At 36.9% G+C, this 24,747-nt stretch overlaps 1 protein-coding gene across 3 annotated transcripts in view; it reads right to left on the bottom strand.

Annotated features, from left to right (window-relative positions):
* Positions 1–24,747, bottom strand: part of LOC149130296 (uncharacterized) — a 49,696-nt gene that overhangs the window by 5,739 nt on the left and 19,210 nt on the right. For 2 of the 3 annotated variants that reach the window (XM_089345288.1, XM_089345290.1), the window contains exons 5-12: positions 23,054–23,216; positions 21,328–21,482; positions 20,210–20,246; positions 18,621–18,797; positions 17,586–17,761; positions 15,361–15,503; positions 14,077–14,127; positions 11,670–11,741 (exon numbers count right to left, since the gene is read on the bottom strand). In XM_089345288.1, the coding sequence (XP_089201414.1) occupies positions 15,404–15,503; positions 17,586–17,761; positions 18,621–18,797; positions 20,210–20,246; positions 21,328–21,482; positions 23,054–23,216 (808 nt within the window). In that variant the 3' untranslated portion in view covers positions 11,670–11,741; positions 14,077–14,127; positions 15,361–15,403. Of the gene's footprint in view, positions 1–1,751; positions 1,861–7,802; positions 8,281–9,334; positions 9,407–11,669; positions 11,742–14,076; positions 14,128–15,360; positions 15,504–17,585; positions 17,762–18,620; positions 18,798–20,209; positions 20,247–21,327; positions 21,483–23,053; positions 23,217–24,747 lie in introns of those variants that run through there. The other variant, XM_089345291.1, reaches the window with a different exon arrangement.

Genomic DNA, 24,747 nt, shown 5'->3' with positions numbered 1-24,747 from the left:
GAGAGAGAATGAGAGAGAGAGAGTAAGAGAGAGAGAGAGTAAGAGAGAGAGAGAGTAAGAGAGAGAGAGAGTAAGTGGGAGAGAATAAGAGAGAGAGAGAGAGAATAAGAGAGAGAGAGAATAAGAGAGCGAGAGAATAAGAGAGAGAGAGTAAGAGAGAGAGAGAGTAAGTGGGAGAGAATAAGAGAGAGAAAGAGAGAGAGAGAGTAAGAGAGAGAGAATAAGAGAGAGAGAGAGAGAGAGAGAGAGAGAGAGTAAGAGAGAGAGAATAAGAGAGAGAGAGAGAATAAGAGAGAGAGAGAGAATAAGAGAGAGAGAGAGTAAGAGAGAGAGAGGGAGAGAATAAGAGAGAGAGAATAAGAGAGAGAAAGAGAGAGAATAAGAGAGAGAGAGAGAGAGATTGATGACAATGAGATGATAGACGGGTGAATATTTTCCTTAAGGGAAGAGAACCGCTTCAGGGTTTATATTTCATCTTTTGTATTTTTTCCTTATCATGAGAGTCCTTTTTCCTGTGTCTCATGTTTCCCTATTTCCGTAAAACCCATTTTTTTGGATATTCTTGCATTTGTAGTAGAACAGAATTACTTTATAGGTAACCATTCGAATGAAATTAGCAATGGAACCTCTTCTCAGTCATTCACACAAACTATATAACTCAGGTCAAAGTTTTATACTTCATAAATTCTTTATCTTTACGAATAATCTGTATTTTATTATTGTGAGACATTCCTATAATCAATGGTCAACTGGTGAGTAATATGGCTTTGGTCAGCATTTTTATACTTTCTACCATGGGACCGTGTAATAGCCTAATGTAGAGGTCTACAACAAAATAGACTGTCCTTCCTAAATCTCTTCTCACTATTAAGACATCCTACAGAATCAACAATATTGCACTTATCTCATTTAATTATCACTTGATAACACTGCTAATCTCATATATTTTCCCCCAAATCTATGACACGATTGTCCTCTCACCTCTAGACTTCACCAACCAACATTCTTCTCATCTTCTACTTAATTCCATGACAACCAAATTGGTCCTCGAAAATCTGGCCACAAAGCCATGCCACATCGCTTCAGGTAGGATAAACATAACCCCGCTCTCTTTTTCTAAAGATTGCTGTTGGTAATCTTTCATCTTAACTGCCCACATCACACTTCACCAGACAATCATCTGATTCAGGAAATATTTGACAATATTTCAATGTCATTCATCCTCCTTAATAAGCAGCTTTTTTCAGGTGAGCAATGATTAGTTCTACACAGGTGGTGAGGAAAGTGATAACAGGTATCCTGAAACACTGTACATTTGTACAAAACCTCCTTAACTACAAGGACTTCTGTCATTAAAACAGAAATCGCTTTAAAGAACAGAAGAAAAGATAAATTCTGTGAGGTGTTGGACAAATTTAGAATTTCACTTCAGAATTAGAAATTCACTGAAAACCACACAAAATAGTGTATAATTAGATGAAATGTTTTCATTCATTTAATTTCTATCAAATAGTTTTTCCATTGTTACAACTGGACTATATTTTATATTTTGTAAATGGTAATAAAATGTTTTACTTGTAATTTAATGATTGTAAAATATTTTAACAGTTCCTAGTCTGTAAAAAATACTGCTTGAAAATGAAACAGTTTCATTATAAAGATATTTAGGTTTTAAACAGCTCTAATGATTTTTTACTGATGTAAAAGTGTTAGTACATTGCTAATTAAAGTAATTATTAAATAATATTCACCGAAGTCAATGTGTTTCGATTTCAGCCTGAAGTTTTTCGGTCTCTTGAAAGTTCAATATATTCAAACAGCAGAAAAATATGTGGCTTCTGCAAAAGTCGCTGGGCAATTCTGAAAAACAGGACGAAGTTTATAAACTAATGGGCGTTACCTTGTCCTCTGCGTGTACCATTGTTTAAATGTCTGTATGTGTAAGTATGTATGTTATACTGTCATGGTATCTGGTGTATGTATGTGTGTATGTATGCGTATGTTGTAGTGTGAGTGTGTGTTTGATTAAAGGTATATGTGTGTATGTATGCGTATATTGTAGCGTGTGTTGGTGGCTATACTGTGACTACTCGTCTCAAATAACCACAGACTGAATAATATCTCTCTCCCGCACCTCCTATCCATTGCTACATTCTTTCTTTCTCTTTCTTTGTTTACATCATCTCCAGCGTGGCCACCACCACCAAAATCAGTCCACCCGTTTCCATACAAAAGTTTCATGTTTCTAAACCAATCTTTATTTATTTTGTCTACTTTTTTATATGGGAAAAAAATCCCATCCTTATATATATATATATATATATATATATATATATATATATATATATATATATATATATATATATATATATACTGGAGTAAGCACATAGAATGTGCAACAAGGTGGGAAAAAAAGGAGTACTCAAATACAAGAAGTAGAGTAATATGGTTTATTTAAAAGCAGCAGAAATATAACAAAAACACTGTTACTCGGAGTTTCACGTTCTCGTTCGTTGGACAGTTTTGTTAGAAATGGGAGAGTAATATGGGAGAGTCCCATTTCTAACAAAACTGTCCGATGAACGGGAACGTGAAACTCCGAGTAACACTTTTTTGTTATATTTCTGCTGCTTTTAAATAAAGTGTATATATATATATATATATATATATATATATATATATATATATATATATATATATATATATATATATATGGTTATGGCTAGAATGTATTCTTGGATAGAGATTATCCGAGAGCTAAACACCACCTAGGATTAAAACTCACTTCTAAAAATCAAGTGTTCACTTGAAATAGCGCAACAGGTAGACGTGGCCTCATTTCACCCACCAACCACCTAACCAGTGCAGTATGTAGTCGTAGTATATCCGGGATGATATATCTGAGGCTGCAATACTGTCAATTGCTCAGCAAAATGGGAGTGATGACAGCAACAATGACAACGCCAACAATATCACATACACATGCACAAAACACCATAAAGAGAACCGTGGTTAATTTTAGACGGGATGATTTTTGGTAAAATAACGAGAAGAGAATAATGGACACACCTGGGGTAAATTCATATCGTCATCTAATCCTGCCACACCCGAGTTGTCTGTCACGTTGTCAGTCACGTTGTCACCGTGATTTCATTCAATATAATACAGGTTTACACTCTGCTATTATATTTTGTTATGCAACAATCAATTTCGAACCTGTTTTTTTTTTAAATTTTGCGTGGCCGTTGATCGTTACCAACGTCGCCTCCCTGGCACTTGTGCCGGTGGCACGTGAAAATACATTCGAGCGAGATCGTTGCCAGTGCCGACGGACTGGCTCCTGTGCAGGTGGCACGTAATATACATCCCCCGGGCAGACAAAGTCATCGTACTGGGTGACTTTAATGCTAGAATGGGGAGGGATTTTAACACATGGACAGTAATTGGAAAGCATGGGGTGGGGAAGTGTAATAGTAATGGTATGCTTCTGTTGCAGATGTGCGAGGAGCTGCGTCTGTGTGTTACCAATACCATGTTTCAACAAAAGAATAAGTTTAAGACCACATGGATGCACCCTGCGTCTAAAGAATAGCATATTCTGGATTACATCCTTGTTAGGGTGTGTGACAGACGAGATGTGCGGTGTTGTTCGTGGGGCTGAGTGTTGGACTGACCACCGCCTGATATGTGCAAAAGTGAAATTAATCACAAAATGTAAAATCTGGGCTGCAGGGATTACCCTACCTCAAAGACTGAATGTTGCTCGTTTTAGGTGTAACTGTGTGAAGAGTACTTTATGAGAGGAAATGAATGTTGCAGATATTGGTGAGGATTGGCCGACCCTTAAAAAGTCATTTTATGATATAGGCAGGAAAGTTCTGGGATTGATACAAGATTGGTTTAAAGAAAATGATGAACATAATAGATGATTTATTGGCTGATAAAAGACATACTTTGTCACGCCATTTGTCAGCAAAGCCACAGGAGAGAGATGTGTTGCATAGGGAACTCAAGGATGTGAAATCACGTGTGAGGCGGAGGCTCTCTCAGGTGAGGGATACCTGGTGGAGTAAGAAGGCTGATGAGATACAGGCGGCATCGGATTCCAATAACTCAAAGCTGTTATATGGTCTCTTGTGAGAAGTTTATGGACCGACTTCTTCTCTGATGACACCACTTCGAAGCAGGGATGGTAAAGAACTTCTTCGTGATTCACAAGGAATTCTGCAAAGGTGGCGAGAACACTTTGATGAACTCTTGAATCAGCAGTCTGTAGTTAGTGAGGATGTTCTCAGTCTCATCCCTGAATAACCTGTGAGGGCGGCTCTTGTGGAACCACCAATGCTGGAAGAAGTTGCAGTGGCTGTCTCAAGGATGAATAATGGGAGGTCTCCGGGTTTGGATGGCATTCATGCAGAGTTGTTGCAGCATGGTGGTGAGAAACTTCTGCAGCAACTTCACTTCTTGTTTGGCAGGATATGGGATAGTGAATCTGTACCTGAGGACTGGAGAGATACAGTAACGGTGGTCTTATATAAGGGAAAGGGCAACAGGAATGATTGTGGTAACTACAGGGGAATATCATTGCTTTCTGTCGTGGGAAAAGTTTTATGCAGGGTACTTCTGGACCATCTGCTGAAACACGTTGCAGATTGTGTTCTTCCAGAAAGTCAATCTGGCTTTCGTGTGGGACGCGGCACTGCTGATGTGATCTTCTCAGCTAGACAGCTTCAGGAGAAGGGTGTGGAACAGGGTCTGGATTTATATCAGGTTTTTGTCAATCTGACAAAGGCCTTCGATACAGTTGATAGAAAAGCACTGTGGAAAGTCCTCCAGAAACTTGGTCGTCCTGAAAAGTTCCTTGCTGTGGTAAGGTCTTTTCATGACGACATGAAGGGTAGGGTTAATGTTAGAGGTAAAATGTCGGAGCCCATCTCAATACGAAATGGAGTGAAACAGGGGGATATTCTAGCACTGACCCTATTTGCCATATATTTTGTGATGGTTTTCTGTATTGCGTTCAGAAATTGCAGATGTGGTGTTTACATCCATTATCGAACCTCTGGCAGCATATTTAATATCAGGCGCTTTGCTGCAAAAACAAAGGTATTTACCAATATCATAAGAGACCTTTTGTATGCAGATGATTGTGATCTAGCAGTGCACACAGAGATTGATATGCAACGCATTTTGAATGCATTCTCTGATGCTTGCACTGCCTTAGGGATGACAGTCAGTCTCAAGAAATCTGCTGTCATGTACCAACCTGCCCCTGGTAAGCAGTACATTGAACCAAATATCTATGTGTATGGTAGAAGACTTGGTGTAGTCGATCAGTTTGTCTACCTGGGAAGCACTGTTAATAGATATGGCAATTTGGACAATGAAATTCCATACAGAATTAGGAAAGCAAGTGATGCTTTCGGAAGGCTAGAATGGCGTCTCTGGGGTCGGCGAGACATATGCAGGAAGACAAAGATAAAGGTGTACAAGGTGTGTGTACTCTCTTCTCTTCTTTATGCCTGCCAGACCTGGGTCACATATCCATACCACCTTAAACAACTGGAACGTTTCCATCAGATGTGTCTCAGACGGATCTGTGGCATTAAGTAGGAGGACCGCATCAGTGATCTTGAAATATTGGAAAACTCTCGGTGTGAAAGTGTAGAAGCTCTTGTGTTGAAGCAAAGGCTCAGATGGAGTGGTCATCTGGTCAGGATGAAGGATTCAAGGATGCCAAAACAACTCTTTTATGGAGAGTTAGCTAAAGGAGAACGACCTCCACATAAACCAAAAAAGAGATGTAAAGACTTGCTGATGGCTTCCTGATACATGGGCGGGCATAGCTATTGACCATAGAAGGTGGAGAAGGATTGAGCATGAGGGGACAGCTCAAAGGAAAATTAAACAGGAATGGTGGAATAATAGAGCAAAAGGGGTACAAGAAGCAGCTGATAGAAAGGATGCCAAGCGTTTCTACTCTTATGATATGGCCCCAAATCTTCCTCAGTAGCTCCAGTGAGAACAGCAAATGGACGTTTGCTTCTATTCATAAGTGTTGGGTAGAACAGTTTCCTGCACTTCTGAATAGACCATCATCTGCTGACATGAGGACGATAGAAAAAATTGAACACCTTCCAGTTATAGAAGAGATGGCATTAGAACCAACTCTAAACGACATTTATTTAGCTGTGAATAAGCTGAATAACAAATAAGTCTCCAGGGTCTGATGGAATCTGTGCAGAAGTCTTGAAATATGGGGGTGACAAAATGTTTGAACTCTTAAATATATTAATTTGTCACTGTTGGAGAACTGAGAAAGTGTCTCAAGAATGGATTGATGCCATTTTAGTCTCCTTGTATAAATCAGGGGCCAAAGGATCTGTGTGGTGATTTTCATGGGACTTCACCTTTGTCTGTCGTTGGAAAGGTACTTGCCCACATTTTGTTAGAACATTTAAATACCTTCGTAGTTCCAAATATAGTGTCTGAGTGTCAGTGTGTTTTTCGTTCCTCCAGGGGCACAGCTGATTGTATCTTTACTGGTGAGAAAGGATCTGACGACGTTGGGCCTCGCAGAAGGGATGACACCGGTCAGTTTGCTATACTTGAAAAGATTCGTCAAGCGAATTAAAATCGTGTGTTTCCCCCGCATCCCTTTTAAGTTGAGCGTACACAATCTTGTGGGCTCGTAGGTGCTGACGCAGCTGCACCGGTGCCACGTCAATGCACCCAGGTATACTCTGTAAAGTGGTTGGCGTTAGAATGGGTAACCAGCCGTAGAAACTGTATCAAGCCAGAAATGATGCCGGGACAGCAGCTCTTTCTGCTGGCCAAATGCTGTCAAACTGTCCAACCCATGCCTGTAGGAAAGGCGAACATTAAACGATAATGATAATGTTGATGACGAAAAATTCTTTAAGACAATGCCCCAGCCTGACCGCAGTCGAATGAAAAGAACAAATCCAGGATGACGCATTACAGCTAGAAAGAGGGAGAGAAAGAGAAAGAGAGAATCTTTTCATAGGTGAAAATGTAAAAACAATCAATATCCAAGGGACCCTGATGGGACCAAGAGGCATAATAATAGCAAACTTCTACTGAGTTTCTTCAATTTCAGGACTAATCTCTCCATGATAGGAAGACTGACAATGTACAAGGCGTAAACGATATTCAGAGGACGCCTCTGAAAATGGCTGGAGGTGAAAACAACTCAGTCTTTTGACCAGTTTTGCCTCGTAATTTCACCATTTGAGCAATTAAACAAAGAAAGAAAACTTGTAACGCAGGAATGTATATATCCATACTTTATCCATTTCAAATTTCAACTTGTTTTTTTCATCTCCTTCATTGTTAATTCACGCTATTTGGCCTAAGATTAGTTTTAAAGATTTTCAGCACTGGATTTTGTATAAATTGACATTCATGCTCTACAAGGGGCTTGGCCCTCAAATTTTGGTGGGGCATGTCTTTGAAATCTTTTGGAGTTTACCCTAAAATTATACATGTGTTCTTTGTGCAAATAGAAGTATTACCATGAACACAATTTTGAGCCAGATCTTATTTTAGCATTCGTTGAGTTCATATGGAATGCTTGTAATATAATAATACTGATTGCAAGAAATAGAAACCATATATTTACTGACAATTGTGTCTGCAAGGAGGTTCTACTCGAAAACAAAATATGCTTTTAAGCAAGCTTTATAAAATGGATTTGCACATTTCCTTTTGTTAAGAAATCCACAAGATATTAAAACTGCTGAAATAACAATGGAGAAGTTTCGAGAGATACAGGGACTTACAACAACATCAACAACAAATGAAATTTCAAAGTTTATCTTTATTTCCAAAGGTTAATCTCTAAGAAAAAGGAGTCTCCATGTAGTAGACAAATTTGCTAGAATTAGTAGCCGAATCCTACTCAATTCACATCTTATCACCTTAAAGGATACGTTAGACAATGTGGTTTTAGGAAAGAGACAGGATGGTCCTGGACGGATGGCATTTGCGTGTAGGTCTCTGTTTGTCAAAGGTAGACTTGGGGCTGGACAACAGTGACAATTCACACAGAAATTCAGTTTACGTCTGATGATAGGTGTTCAAGAGCATCGAAACACTCCGTTTTATTAAGAGCTTCCTTTAAAGTTCCAAGTGTACGTTTCGCTGGATCACAACTCTGAAACCATTTATAGAGCATCTGGAAAGTTTGTTCTACAACATCATGAGGGTTATTGTACTGGATAATACCCAATTGAACTTGTTTAATTCCTAATTCTCTTCCTGCAAAAAATACAATACAAAAAATAATTGCAACGATATGACCGATAGGTTGTTACGAATATAACAAAGAAATTATGTGATTAGAGGGATGAGAAATACTTAAGAAACATGGAAAATAGAAGACATCGATCTCTATTTCTAAAGATGTTGACAAAAAAATTTTTCAAAAAAAACACGCTGAAATAAATGATGGAAATGGAGAAAACACATTTTTAAAATAATTAATTGAATGTTAGACGCGGAAATTTCTGGTAAACAACAGGAAGGAGAAGTGTTTCTGTGGATGAGAGCCTCAAGAATCTATAAAGACCAACAGTTACATTAATTGTTCCATCCATCCATCCATTTTCTCTGCCCTGTATTCAGAGGAGGGTTGCAGGGTTAGAGTCTTTAGGAACCTCCTTCATCGGGTCCTATCAGAAGCTTTTCTGAATCCATTCTCAAACATGACCAATTGAAACTATGGATTTTATCCAACAATCTAGTCTCGATCTACCCCTACGTCTCCTCTCAGTTAGCTCAGCTTGAAGAACCCGTCTTGTGATTCTTTTCTATGACATTCTAATCACGTGACTGTGTTACTGGATAATTGGTGGTTTCTGTTACATAACAGATATAATTAGAAGTGGTGGAGACTATACTGAAAGCATAGAAGCTGATCTGCAAACTTGTCCAGAGAGAGAGAGAGAGAGCTGTTGTGTCTATTTGCATTTAAGTGATTCTGTTTCCAGATGAAGTGCAGAGCGTTTGATGTGTAGATGTAAAGTGCAATATTGCATTGAATGTGGGAAAATGTATTAAAAACTCACATACATACATACATACATGCATACATACATACATATAATTTAGTTACCTGTTTCAAACGACAATATTAACTCTTGTGTATCTTCTAATTTATCTATTTTACCAGCCTCGGTGAAATTTCGGTAATATCTTTTGCTAACCATTCAATAGGAAATTAGGAATAGAACCTGTTCTCTGTCATTCTAACAAACAAAAATCTCAAGTGATGGCAAAATGTATAGAAATCAATTAAGTATTTTATACTCACCAACTTGCTGCCATTTAATCCCTATGTTATTTGCTACATTATGAAGATGCTCCTCACCCAGGTTTAGGGATTCTGAAATAAATATTTCCAAATTTTACACTTCATAGTATAATGTCTCTGTTCCTGTTAAATGGTCTTTATTTTATTACTGTAAGACATTCCTATCATCAATGGTCAGCTGGTGAGCACTATGGTTTTGGTCATTATTTTTATACTTTCTTTCCTGGTCCCATGGAATAGCTCAACACTTAGGTCCACAACTAAATAGACTAACCTTCCTAAACTGCTCTCTATTAAGACATCCTACATTCACCATCAAATAATGTAGCAATTATCTCATTTAATTATCACTTGATGAAACTGTTTTTCCTTAGTTTTGTCTTTCATTTCTTATATCTGTGCCAAATCTATTACATGGTATTGTTATGTCATCCATGGATACCTTCTTAGGTGATTTCACTTGAATCGTCCATCTCTTCTGATCAAAGGAACATCTCCATAACAGGCACAAACCAAATGACTTTTATTGTGCAATCTACAGCAATTCCGATTTCAAGACGATGGCAGTCTTTTGTGAAATATTTTGTCGCAAACTTCATATTGAAATTGTTTTAGCAGCTCCTCATCAGATTCATTGCATCCATCAACAATTGATTAGAGACATCAACTGCATCGCAGAAGGCCAAAAGCTTCGACCAGCTCAAGCCATAAGACATTCAAATCCCTTTTAATTTTCCTTTGTATCTTCTTTGTATCATCCCAGACTGAAAATCCATGTTCTACTTATAAGGGTTCCAGAGATGCCAGCCTTCTGCACACCTTCTCTCAGCCATTATTTTGTAGATATATATATCTGATCTCTTAGCAAGTACACCCATGTGAATCTTGCCATTTACATTCTAGACAAAAGAATGTCGATCGAACTGGACGATCGGTCCCGGATCAGCTTTGTTTGGTCAGTAAACTCATTCTACCTTGCACCAGTCATTAACCAGGCCACCTTTATACTCCAGCTCTCAACGTAGGAGGAAAAGCTTATACCATAATTGAGTACAATACTTGTACACGTTGTATGGCACACCATCACCCCCTGAAATATTTGATCCTTCGGTTTTTTGGTGGGTGTTTCAAACCATCCACAAGTGGGAACAGTTGATCCCGCTTTAGGGTCATTGTAGGTATTATCTATATGCTTGTTCAGTTCATTTTCAGTACATTTCTACCTGCCACCCTCAGCATCTGCAAACAGCCTCCTAGTAACCTGTAAGGGTTCTTAAGGGTTCTTTCAAAGCATGATATTTCTTTGTATAAATTAAAGGAGAGCGTTTAATATTCTTGTAGACGTTACAAACTTTCTATTACTTTAGGCACAATAAATTGCACCCAGGACAATTTATAAAGTGGATGGTGTTAGGAAGAGCATACGACCTTCGAAAAGCTGGAATGTGTAAGTGAGATGTGTTCCTCAACTAAAGTGGGTGGGTGGTAACTCTGAATAAAAACTGATTTGATCACGGATGACACAGCCAATGCAGGGCAGCTTGAAAATCAGATGATAAAGGACGATATCATTTATTGTATTATATCTTGCAACAAGTATTTATCTTGAAGAAAGGGCGATAGAGAGAAAGAGAGAGAGAGAGAATGTGTAAGAGAGAGAGAGAGAATGTGTAAGAGAGAGAGAGAGAGAATGTGTAAGAGAGAGAGAGAGAATGTGTAAGAGAGAGAGAGAGAATGTGTAAGAGAGAGAGAGGGAGTGTGTGTGTGTGTGTGTGTGTGTGACAATGGTTGTCCAAGAATGAAACCAAAGTCTTCTACTTGGACAGACAATTTTTAATAAACAAAATGACAGATTTACTCTCAGTGACAGGGTGGTCACTTGATAACACTGTTTTTTTTCTCTTAGCTTTGCCTTTTCTTTCTTATATCTAGGTCAGATCTATTATATGGTATTTTCATGCCATCTCTTTCATTGTAATTCTTCCAACTTATGAGAGACATCTGCTTAAAAAACAACAATAACAATTCCTCAATAAACATTAAAAATGTGAAACCTAATTAACTCACCTGTTTACACTTACATCATTAGTTCCGATGATCAAAAGACAAAATTAACTCTATTGAATTCTCTAATTTAAACATTATCACCAACAACAAAGATATCGATTTACCTTTCAGTAAATCGATATCTTTAATAGAAGTATTATACAGCTTAATCTTTCAATTGGAAAGTAGAAATGGAACTTGGTTTAAGTTGTTCTTTCATACACAATATTCCCAGGTGAAGTAAGTAACCCTTATAGAAATCAATTAGGGGCTGTTATTTGATACTCACCAACTTGCTGGTATGTGGACTGTACTGGCTGGGAATCAGTCTGTACACCCTTGTCCTCAAACATTAGAGACACTGAAAAAATATTTCCAAGTTTTACATTTAATAGTATTTATTATTAATAATCTATATTTTATTATTGTGAGATATTTCTACCATCAATGGTCAACTGGTGACCCCTATTCTTTGGCCATCATTTTTATGCTTTCTATCATGGTCACATTAATAGTACCAAATTTAGATCTACAACCAAATAGACTAACGTTCCTGAATCTTCGCTTTTTATCAAGACATCCTTAATTAATCTAACATTGTTGCAAATATTTCATTTAATTATCACCTGATAAGACTGTTTATCTCTTAGTTCTGTCTTTCGTTTCTTATATCTGTGTCAAATCTATGACACGTTATTGTCCTCCTGCCTCCAGACTTTACTAACCAACATTCAGCTTATCTTCTGCTTAGTTCCAATGTCAACAATGTTGTGCATCAAGGATCCTGCCAAGAACACATGACACACCACTTCAAGTAGGATCTGCTCTCTTTGTTAAATGTTGCCTCTGATAAGCTTTAATTTCAATTGCCTGTGTCACAGTTCACCAAAATGCCATCTGATTCAGGAAATACTTGAAGTCTCCTTTAAAAGTGAGCAATGATTAGTTCTAAGCAGGTGGAGCAGAAAATGGTAACAGGTGGTGTCCTAAACACTATACACTTGCACAAAACCTCATTAACTACATATAAGTAACTGTTCATCCATATATCATTGCAGTGGGAATATCTGAAATGGCACAAAAACAACTGGTTCTCAAGAATATAGGATATCTTTATAGATCAGTCAAAGTTTCTCCCCAGAGAGTGAAAACCCCGTTACCGGCAACTTTGAGGACACAAAATACACACCCTTGCAGAAGGCTTTAACTAACAGACATCTTTTTGATGTCGTTGTCACACTATCACAAAGAATATGTAACCATACTCACACCCCACTCCGCCACCACCACCACTACTTTACCACAATTATCACTAATGCTAATTAAGATCAATTTATAAAAAATATCCTGTTGTGTCTGGGCAGAGTCATTTTCTTACGAAATATAAAAAATATCACTATCATGGATTATAAAATATATCGAGTGAGTGTCACATAAATAAGCAGAAACGTTTCACAACATATTGTTTTCTATGGAATGAAGCCAACACACTGTCATGTGGACCTTACTAGGCTATAGAGGTGAATAGCCCCAGTTTGTGAGGATGTGGTCCTGTACACAAGTAAAACAATAGTAATTACAAAGAAGGTAAGAAAATGTAAAATGTAAGATGAGGGTACAAGACGATGCTATGACAAAATAAGTTTACATCACACACACACACATACAAGTGATGAGTAATGGGAGTGAATGTAATCAACTGACCCCTTTCTCCAGACTTGCAGACATTAAATTAATGTTTGAAATTAATAATTTTATATAAAGTAAATCAGTCAACTGGCAGAATCGTTGGAGAAAATGCTTAACAGCATTTCTTGCGGTTTAATGTTCTGAGTTCAAATTCCACCTAAGTTGACTTTGCCTTTCATCCTCTCAGGGTGGAAAAAACAAGTACCAGTTAAGCCCTGGGTTTCCTTTAATTATCTTACACCCTGCCCTGAACTTGCTGGCCTTGAGTCAAGATTTAAAAGCAATATTGTTATACAGAGTTAATACCGTATAAGAATGGTACATATTGTGACCGGAGACGTCCTGGGTATCTTCTCTTCCTCAACAGAAGACAACATGTTACAACAAATATCTGGATAGCTAGCAACAACAACAACAACAATAATCTATCAGAAAACTTAGTCAGGAAATTAGGAGAAGAAAGAAACAAAATCTTTATCTTCAACTTACACAAAAACAACATATTTTTTAGTTCCCTGTTCGAAAAGATAATATCAACTCTATTGGATTTTCTAATTTATCCATTTTAAAACCATGCTAGACTCGATGTTATGAATTTTCACTAATATCTTTAATACAATTACTTTACAGCTAACCTCTCAAATGAACGGAACCTGTTGTCAGTCATTCGGTCAAATAAAATAGCTCAGGTGAAGGTAAAATTTATAGAAATCGATTAGGTACAGTAAGAGAAGGCGCATAACTTAGAGGCTAAGGTGTTCGATTCAGGACATTAAGATTGTGGTTTCAATTCCTTGACTGGGCAACGCATGGTGTTCTTGAGCAAAACATTTCATTCCACATTGACCCAGACCACTCGGCTTGTGAAAATTAATAATCTCACAATGGGCTAGCTTTCAGCCCAGGGAGGAATATATATATGCCAAAGAAACCGGGACACCACACCCCTATACTCCTTATGAAGTAATGTTGACTAACATAATTAGGTACAGTTATTTTATACTTACCAACTGATTCTGCCAATATCTGGACTTCCCTCCTCGATGACTGTAAAACAACTGAAAAATATATTTCCAAATTTTTTAAGACTTTGTAGTAAAGTTTCTTTCTCCTTATTTATGATCTATATTTTATTGTTACGGGGGAGTATTGGTCAAATGGTGACCAATAGGCTTTTGGACAACATTTTGGTAATTTCTACAGCGTTAGCGAGTAATGTTTCAATATTGAGGCCCACAAAGGAATAGACTAAACCTTCTCTGTCTCTTAAGGCATCCAACAATTCATATAATTCTGTAATTATCTCATTTATCACCTGATATCAGATTTTCTCTTAGTTTTGTATTGTTTTTCATATATTTCACCTCTAGACTTCTCTAATCAACTTTCGTCTCATCTACTTAATTCCAATGTCAACCAAGTTGTGCATCGAAGATCCAGCTTCAAATACGACACACAACTTCAAGATAGATATATATATACACCTGCTCTCATTGTTATTGGTTACTGCTAGTAATCTTTAATTCAATTACCCACCTCACAGTTCTCCAGAATGCAATCAGATGTGGAGAAATATCTGAAGATATTTCAATGTCATTCATCCTTCTTAATAAAGCAGGTCGAACAGAAAGTGAGATTAGGTCGAACAGGAGGTGATGTCTGGTGTCCTAAATTAATACAATACATTCACAGAAAACCTCATTAACGACATAAAACTTGTCATCCACACATTATGGTTGTGAAAATATTTGAAACGGTTCAGAAGAACTGATTCTCAAGAATACTAATCTATACATCAATCAAAGTTTCCCCACCCTTTTGATGTCTCCTCTTTAATGTTGGTCCCTAAACCCTCAGTTGAGATTTTCTTATTGAATCTCCTACTTTATAAAGGCTCACTCTGATATTCATTTAAGTGTCGTTGTTTTTAATTACCAACTTCCAAATCTATTGATAAATCATTAATCACTCTAATCACTCACAATTAATAGTAAAACTTAAGCATTTACTTACAGAACCTTGGAGATTTATTGATATTTAGTCACCATTTATAATTCAGTATTCTTTATTATTCTTATGTTGCAGAAAGTAACCATCTTGAAGTGTGACAAGTCTTCTAATTGGACAAGGACAATGTTTAGCGGGTGTAATGAGAGATATAATATCACAGAGACACCTGGAACATCTTTTATCAAAAGTCTGCTTGATTAAGGCAGAACTGGATATGAAGTACAATATTCCATGCCATAAAGTCTTTGAGACAAACAGACAGATGATTATAATATTCTTACCCAAACTAGTTTTGCCTGTTATATTCTGTCCACACACAGGACATCATTTTGGTATCTTTCGGGGACAGCATTTCTTACACAGCAAAAGATGTTTACATGGAACGAACTTCTCTGTGGCCACTTCATCTTCACAAAACACACATCTGAGGAAGAAAAATATAAACATTCGTTTATAACAAATATTAATTTGTGTACATATTTACAGTACAAAATATTATGAGACACTACAATTAAACAATTGCATACAGGGAAATTTATGCGTTTATAAGTGTTATGCAGACATATACATACACACATATATATCAACACAAATATTAATAAACATATGTCTTGAGGCTCTGATATACCACGAAAACTGAATTATACACAGTGTGCTACATATATTCCATAAATATAATTCACTTTTAATGCATATTCTATTTCTTCTGAAGAAATATATATATGAACCAAGGTTTGTTTTTTAAATATACATTCATTATATGTGTATATATAAAACACTTTATTGTATCCAATCTGTTTAACAAGTAAGTGCTCAATACTTATTCATTTGGTTTTGAAGTGTATGGATGGACAGATAGGATACAATTATTATAGCTTCATGTAAGGTGGACCTATGTAACGAAACAGATCTCTGTTCTAAAATAGAACAATGGCATGAGAATTATATATGATACGTGTGTACAAAAGCCCTGAAAATTAGTTGATGATTTGAATGCAGTAAATGTTTCTATCTACCATCAATGTACCTCAAACCTCTTGACGATCTCAAGCCAATAAAAGGTACATAATGTTTCTGCGATTGAAGGACTGTGGGAAATGGTTCAACTACCAAATTGACCCTATATATACCCTACTGAACCTTATATATACCCTACTGAATCTAAATTTACCTTATATTGTGCCTGTAACGGTGTGAAATTGCTAGCCACCTTATTATTACCTGATTAATATCATCAATAATGGTAATAATACTTTTTTATTTAAATTTATTCTTACTCATGATAGTTTTCTTTTAAACAGAGCGGGGCTTTTAAAGTAAGAAACGCACACGAGCTAATGTTAGGGAATATTTTTAAAATAGATGTTCAAATGTTATTTTCAACTGAAGATCACAGAGTATGTTTGTCATGCAAAGCGTGAAATCAATTGATAATGAAATATACGATACATACTTTTGTATTCAACGCAAATATATGCCTTGTAAATGGTTGACAGTTGCAATAGAGACATTAGTCTCTCTCTATCCCCTTTCAACATAATTATATATGAAGATACAGTAGAACAATTAACAACATAGTAAAAATAAGTTTTATTCTTGGATGATGCTTGGTTTTACAAATCCTGTGTCATTCAGCTTAGCAGCCGCTGATTCAGTTGTCATCGGAATTGGAAGGTAAAGAGCTTCCTTGATGCATGCCAGAGGAGCAAGTAGCTATCACATCGATGGCATCGTGGTGAAGAGTGCTTCGTTGAGGAGCGAGGTGTTGTCACGTCGAAGGTCTCTCACTCAACTGAGTTATAAAACGAAAGTAACTCTTTAACTACTAGTTTTACTATGCATGCGCACTCGAGGGGCTTCCGGGAAAGCAAGTCCCTCGCGCATGCGCAGATAGTACTTCCTCAATGGCAGCTATAATTTCGCGCCACTACAGCCTATTTCTCATATGTTCATTGCATTGCTCGCGTGTATCTTTATCGTGAGTTTATGGTGGATTTTGGAACCTTGGCTCTGATTTTATCAAGTGGTATCATATCTACTGAATCTATATACTGTTTGTATGTATTTGTAGATGTTTTTTTCTCAAGATAGCTTACATGATGAGGACTGATAGGGGCAGAGAAGAGACAGGAAAAAATGTTGGTAGACTTCTAAGTAACAATTTCAAAATGTTTTCATTCCCTTCATTATCTAGTTCTACATTTTCCCATTGTTTACAAATCTTTAAAATTGGGAAGTAAGGAGGGGGGTAGGTGGGGTGGACAGTGGGGTATAACTGTCAACACAACCAATCATTTGAAAGTAATCAAAATAATGTGCTTTCTTTGATCACCTAACAATTGGATTTTGTTTATTGTTCTTCTTACTATTGTTGTGTGTTCTTTTATCAAGACACTGAGACAATATAATGTATTGGTAGAATTAAAACAAGGCAAACATATAAACATGATTATATACGAAATAGAAAGTGAATTGGTTTATCTTGTCATTGCCAATGAATACTTACTCTAATGGGAATAGTATCCTTAAATTCTCTTTCAAATCTGCTTTTTGAAGGAGGTCCAATGGAGTTAAACAGTCTATGTTTCTATAGTGAAAGTCGGCTCCCTGTCGAGCTAAATAATTAGCAATCACCACACCAGAGAGCCTTTTTTCCGTTCCCAGTTTAAGTTCAGTGCAGCACTACAAATGGTGAAATATAAAATGATGAATACATTATTGCACAAATACACATTATTGATGTCCCAAATTACACAACGTCTCAACTACTTCATCTAGCTTCATATAGCTTGTTTATCCAGTGATTAAACTAATTACACAACGTTGTGTTTCTACATCATCTCTAGCTGAGTCCATTTCTCATTATTATTTGTCTTTGCTTTACTTTCTACGTTAAGACAATATTTATGATCATTATATTGAACAAAACATACATTATTGTTTAACATTAAGTTCAATGATATTTAATGAGTATTTACTTGCCAATCACAATACAAAATCTATGTATCTAAAATTCTGTGTCCCTCTATCTGTCTGTCTGTTCCCAATGCATTCTCAAATGGCTCAACCAAATCAAATCAAATTTTACGTGGTAATAGTATCAAATCCCATGTCAACATGTAATTTTTTCTTCTTGATTTATTTAAAACAATACAATGACACTGGTTCGCTATTGTGGTATGACGTCAGTGACTGGGGAGCTGATTGGAAGGGCGAGTTCACCGGAAGAGGAAGAAGGGCAGAGGGAGCCTCAATCGGGATTCGTGCCCTTTTTTTTTCGAACGGGGTCGTGGTCAGGAGAGGACGTGCTAAGCGACGGTCTAAGTTTGAGAGAAGCAGCTGCTATTCCTAGTGTTCTTCAGGTCGGGGCAAGCTTCGAGGATCGGATACCGCAAAAGACAGACGAAAGGAAAACTGAGGTAAGGCGTTTACATCTACTCGCAAGTATACACCACAGCTATTACATGTCAAAAGTGAAAGAAGGGGTTCTCATTATTTTGTCTAACCCCTGAATACATTCACAAGCAATTTTAAAACTTACCTTATCTAAAAGAGCAATGTGTTCCTCCTCGGAATGAAATGCATTTCTTTTAATAGCGAGGTGCATCTTTGCACCCCTGGTTATCAATTTGTGCATTATTCCGAGGTGCCCTTGAACGACAGCTTCAAGCAATGGTGTCCTGTTATCATCGTTTTTGATTTCTAATTTCAATGACTCCTTTGTGAAGGTAAAAAAGTAAATGAAAATAAGGATGGATATTAATATATCATTACTGTCTTCTACTGGATTACAAGATCAAACTTAGAAAATTACTATTTGTAAATCTCACAATGAGAGATATTCCGCAACTGTACTTTGGGGTAAAGATTATTTGCCGACATAACATGGCAGTCCTGGTTTAGGACGAATGTTGCTGTAATTTAGCCCTAGGAGACATCGTCTCCAGCTGGCTGTATGACACGATCTGTGTCCTTATATTTTCAAACAAGGGAATCTAGCACCCCCACTCAGCTCAAACAATAATCATGATACACAGATATTGTTTTGAGCCGAGTGGGGGTGCTAGATTCCCTTGTTCGAAAATATAAGGACACAGGTCGTGTCGTACAGCCAGCTGGAGACGATGCCTCCTGGGGCTAAATTACAGCAACATTCGTCCTAAAGCAGGACTGCCATGTTATGTTGACAAATAATCTTTACTCCTAAGAAAAGTTTAATCCATTTTCAAACTTTAAACTGAAACCAAACAATTCCAAAGGAAATCTACTGTGAGTAGTTTGAGCAGTGCTAGAAGGAAAATGACCAACTTTGGTTTCAAGACGAAAAATATTCTTTCATCAGGATAATGCTTGGCCACATACAGTGAAGATGACATTCCAAAGAAGGAAAAGAAAAGAAGAAAAATGGAGTTAACATGAATCTTTATTCATAACACCAATCATTTCGATCCGTTTTGCATCAGTCCCATGCGGGTTCATATTTGAGCCATGCTCCCTATAAAAACAGGGCAAACTTCAAACACTAGTCAGAAGCAAAACAGCTGCGGCATAAGCCACGATTTTCTATTTGAACTTCTTGAAAATCATTGTAAACTGTGAAACCGGTTAAAGCTTCAAAATTTATAAGAAAAAATATTTTAACTATTTTCAGTGCATTTTCAACTTCTATTTTTCCAACATGTGTGTGTGTGTGTGTGTGTGTGTAGTGGTTCAGCAAAGAGGCAGAGAGAATAAGTACTATGCTTAAAAAAGTACTGGTTTCAATACATTTGACTAAAAATTCTTCAAGGCGCTGCCCCTGCATGGCCGCAGTCTAATGTCTAAACAGATAAATGATATATATATATATATAGGCATGAAATCTGTTATATTTTGGTTAATTTCATAATGACCGTGTTTCATCTGACCATTAAAAATACTATTGTCAGTGGTGGTGGTCAGTTGGACTGTCACCATCGCCATTACCATCAGCATGATCATGATCAATATACAGTTCCTCCAAAGACCCAAGATCTGTCATAGGTGATTAAATCTATCCCCATTATTTCACTGGTACCTTGATAATGATAATATTAAACAGATCAATAAAATAGTAGAGAGAGTGTATATAATATGTATTTGTGAACTAACCTGGGACAGCATCAAAGTCACCACATCATAGCGTTGGCTGGAAGTTATAGAAAGAGGAAAGAAAAACATGAAAAATACAAACATTACAGAGATTGAGATGATTAATAGTTATTAGGTCATTAAAAGAAAAAACAAATATAATTAGGTCACCATAAGCTAATTACAACAATTATTACACACATACACATTTAATCAATACACATTCTACATCATCGTTTAATGAATTAGGTCACCATAAGCTAAAAATAATTGTTGTAATTAGCTTATGGTGACCTAATTCATTAAACGATGATGATGAATTAGGTCACCATAAGCTAATTACAACAATTATTACACACATACACATTTAATCAATACACATTCTACACAGTAAAACAATGATATATACACACCTGAGTATACACAGAAATGTATATATGGTACAATGAACAACTGAAATTTAGGAAGGAAAGAAGGGCTACAGTTAATTATATGGGCCCCAGTACATGACTGGTATTGTAGTTTATCAACCTTGCAAAGATGGAAGAAGAAGCTGACCTTGGCAGGATTTGAACTCAGAACATAAAGAATCGTAAATAAATATCACAAGGTATTTTGTCCTACAGTAATAAGGCGTAAGAACAGGAGAAAAGAGGGGGGACCATTTATTAAATGAACCCCTGGTACAAATTATATTGACCCCGGAATGATAATAGATACACTGGCAGGGTTTGAACATGAAACATAAAGAGACAAATATAAATACTGTAAGGGGATGATTCTGTATTTAGCCCAGGGTCAGAGGAAAGGGGGAAAACTACAAGGGAGAGAGAGAGAGAAGGCAGTTGTACATGAGATGAAAGGAAGAAAAGGGAGGATTTGAACCTGTAACACTGAGGTAACGGAGGATGAGATGAAGGAAAGAGTCCAGTCAGGCAGCAACAACAACAACAACAACAATTATAGTGATGATTAATTAATGAAGTTGATTACAGTGTCTTTACTGTGTGAAAGAGAGAAGAAAAACAATGACCCCCATGGTGGGATTATGTCATGAATGACTCAATGAAGAAGAAACAAACATCATTGGAAACACGAAAGAAACAAATTTGGATAATCCCGATCCAATGGGGACTTACAAATGAACTGCGAAATGTAGAGGTGTGTTAGCATGATCGTCAACCACGTTGACATCCATGCCACTGTGATTCAATAAGAGGCGAACTGTGTCTGTTTGACTACAGAGACACGCATTGTGTAGAGGTGTGCGACCAAAGTCATCTCGTTGATTCACCTGAAAGACAAAAAAGAATAAAAGCATTGTAGATGGTGCATGGAGGGGTCGTGGGGCAGGAACATCAAAAGAAAAAAAAAACTGAGGAAAAGAGAAGAGAAAGAATTAAATGAATTAAAGAGGTGGATTGATTGGTGTGTGGAGTAATTAAAGGTGCTTTATATCATATTTATGCACATAGGCACAGGTGTGGCTGTGCAGTAAGTACATGAAAACTGAAAGAAGCCTATCGTATATATATATAGATATATATATATATATATATATGTCCCTATAGGACAAAAGGTCCCCGGACAAAAGCCAACCGTGATTTCCATTTTAGTTTACGTGAAATTACATTTAAAAAATTTAAGATTTGGCTGTTATTTCTAGCACGTAGAGAGACCTTCTTGGCTTAATTTCATGTGCTGGTTGAAAATCACTTAAAAAAGATTCTAGGGTAGATACATTGGGCAACAATTCCTCAAGGTGGTGCCCCAGCATGGTCACAGTCCAATGATTGAAACGAGAAAAAAAAGTTTTAGAAAATATTAAAAAAAAAAACCGAAGAATACCCGAAAAGTATAACCGAGTAGCTATAAAAGAATTTCAAGTGATTTGGCTGTTATTTATAGCATGTAGAAAAACCTTTTTGAACTAATTGGTGCTGGTTAAAAATCATTTAAAAAATAATATTTCGGGGTCGATATGTTCAACTAAAAATTCTTCAAAGCGGTGCCCCAGCATGGCCACAGCGTAATGGCTGAAACAAGTCAAAGGTAAAAAGAAAAAAAATTGTCTGACGGGCTTTTGCCCAGCAGGATTTGGTCCTAGGGGGCTTTGGTCCTAGGGGGCTTTGGTCCTAGGAGGCTTTTGTCCGCACCTCACGATATACATACATTGTATATACATACCTATCTAAGTGTGTCCCAAAGGTTGGGAGAGGTGTTTAGTAAAAATTCGCAAAAGTCGACTTTGTTTCCTCATAATTTTTTTTTTTTTTAATGGATAAATTTTTATGAAAATTTCCAGAAAATCCTTTCAAAGTAGATTAGGATTATTTCGGAATTTAATATGAATAAAATAAACAAACAAAAAAATTGATTGAGGCACAAACATTCACGCATCACAATTTACATTATCTATACATGCACACATTTTATATATATATATATGTGTGCGTGTGTGTGTGTGTGTGTGTGTGTATGTACGTGTGTATTCATATATATATATATATATATATATATATATATATATATATATATATATATACCGGAGTAAGCACATGAAATGTGCAACAAGGTGGGAAAAAAGGAGTACTCAAATACGAGAGGTAGAGTAATATGCTTTATTTAAAAGCAGCAGAAATATAACAAAAGACTGTTACTCGGAGTTTCACGTTCCCGTTCATCGGACAGTTTTGAACGGGAACGTGAAACTCAGAGTAACGGTTTTTTGTTATATTTCTACTGCTTTTAAATAAAGTATATATATATATATATATATATATATATATATATATATATATACATACATACATACATATATGAATACACACGTGCGTATACACACATAAATATATAGTCACTAACCTCAAGCACGCTCTCTCCTTTTGTCTGTAATAACGTTGCCACCACATCTTTGCATTCCTTCCCCCTCCACGCAGCCGAATGAAGAGGAGTGTCACCATATCTGTCCTTCACGTTCACATCGCTTCCCTGAGATTTTAAGATGGTCACAGCTTCAAGTTGACACCTAAAAGTAAAAGATATGGACTTATTATATTTACTTTAGATATATAATTGTTCCCGACACAAAAATTAAGCCTTTTAAAATACATGTGTGTGTATATATATATATATATATATATATATATATATATATATATATATATACATACATACATATATATACATTCGGTGTGAGTATGCATCTCTCTCTCTCTCTCTACATACATAAATACACAGACATACATACATACATACACCCTCCCCCAATACTTGATCTCGCGTAAAGCCAATATTTTCCATCCGATTTCGTACACACTTGGCAAATACATTACTTGTGTTCGGCAAATGGCACTACACCATTTAGATTTTTCTTTTGCGGGGTGAAATGGAGAAATGGGGCTTCTAAAGCCAAAAAGTCTGTACTTTGCGAACAGTCAGAAATTGATTGTCTCCCTTACACCGTAAGTTACAGTCAGAAATTGATTGTCTCCCTTACACAGCAATCCTCAAAAATGTTTGCTTTTCTTTATCACACGTGACTTTCATTGGAAAAAGCTTCAATGCGGTTGTGCAATCCCAGCTTTGAAAGTAGTTCCAACTTTTATGTTCATTGGTTGCAATATCCATAGAATACAGTGGAGGCGCAATGGTCCAGTGGTTAGGGCAGCGGACTCGCGGTCATAGGATCGCGGTTTCGATTCCCAGACCGGGCGTTGTGAGTGTTTATTGAGTGAAAACACGTAAAAGCCCCACGAGGCTCCGGCAGGGGATGGTGGCGAGCCCTGCTGTACTCTTCCACCACAACTTCCTCTCACTCTTACTTCCTGTTTCTGTTGTGCCTGTAATTCAAAGGGTCAGCCTTGTCACACTGTGTCACGCTGAATATCCCCCGAGAACTACGTTAAGGGTACACATGTCTGTAGAGTACTCAGCCACTTGCACGTTAATCTCACGAGCAGGCTGTTCTGTTGATCGGATCGACTGGAACCCTCGTCGTCGTAAGCGACGGAGTGCCAACAACCATAGAATACAAATCAATATTATGGAATAAGGGAAAGAAATATTTATTCAAGATTTCATTCTTTACAATTGTTTTGGTGGCCAAATTCGTCACTACATCACAAGAGAAAAATTTCAAAGAGATAAACTATGAGAAAATACTGTCATCAAAGAATATTCATACAACAAGAGTGAACAAATGAAGAAGAAAGACTCATAGCAAATTGGAAAGAAAAATCACAAAAGAAATTGTCAGAGTTGCTAGAATAAGAAACAAGATGAAGAAAGTTCAGAGAGATATTAACTCTGTTGGTGAGAAAAGGTTTATGTGTGTGTGTGTGTGTGTGTGTGTGTGTGCGTGTGTGTGTATGTTTGCGTGTGTGTGTGCGTGCGTGCATGTTTGTGCGTGTGTCTGTATGTGTGTGTGCGTGCGTGTATGTGTGAGTGTGCGTGTGTTTGTTTGCATGCGTGTTTGTGTGTGTGCGTCTGTGCGTGTGTGTGTGTGTCTGGGCGTGTGCGCGTGTGTGTGTGTGTCTGGGCGTCTGACTGTGAAATCA

This window comes from Octopus bimaculoides, chromosome 29, assembly GCF_046866305.1.
Source record: "Octopus bimaculoides isolate indiv1 chromosome 29, ASM4686630v1, whole genome shotgun sequence".
Lineage (NCBI taxonomy): Eukaryota > Metazoa > Mollusca > Cephalopoda > Octopoda > Octopodidae > Octopus > Octopus bimaculoides.
This window is presented reverse-complemented; position numbering and strand designations above follow the sequence as displayed.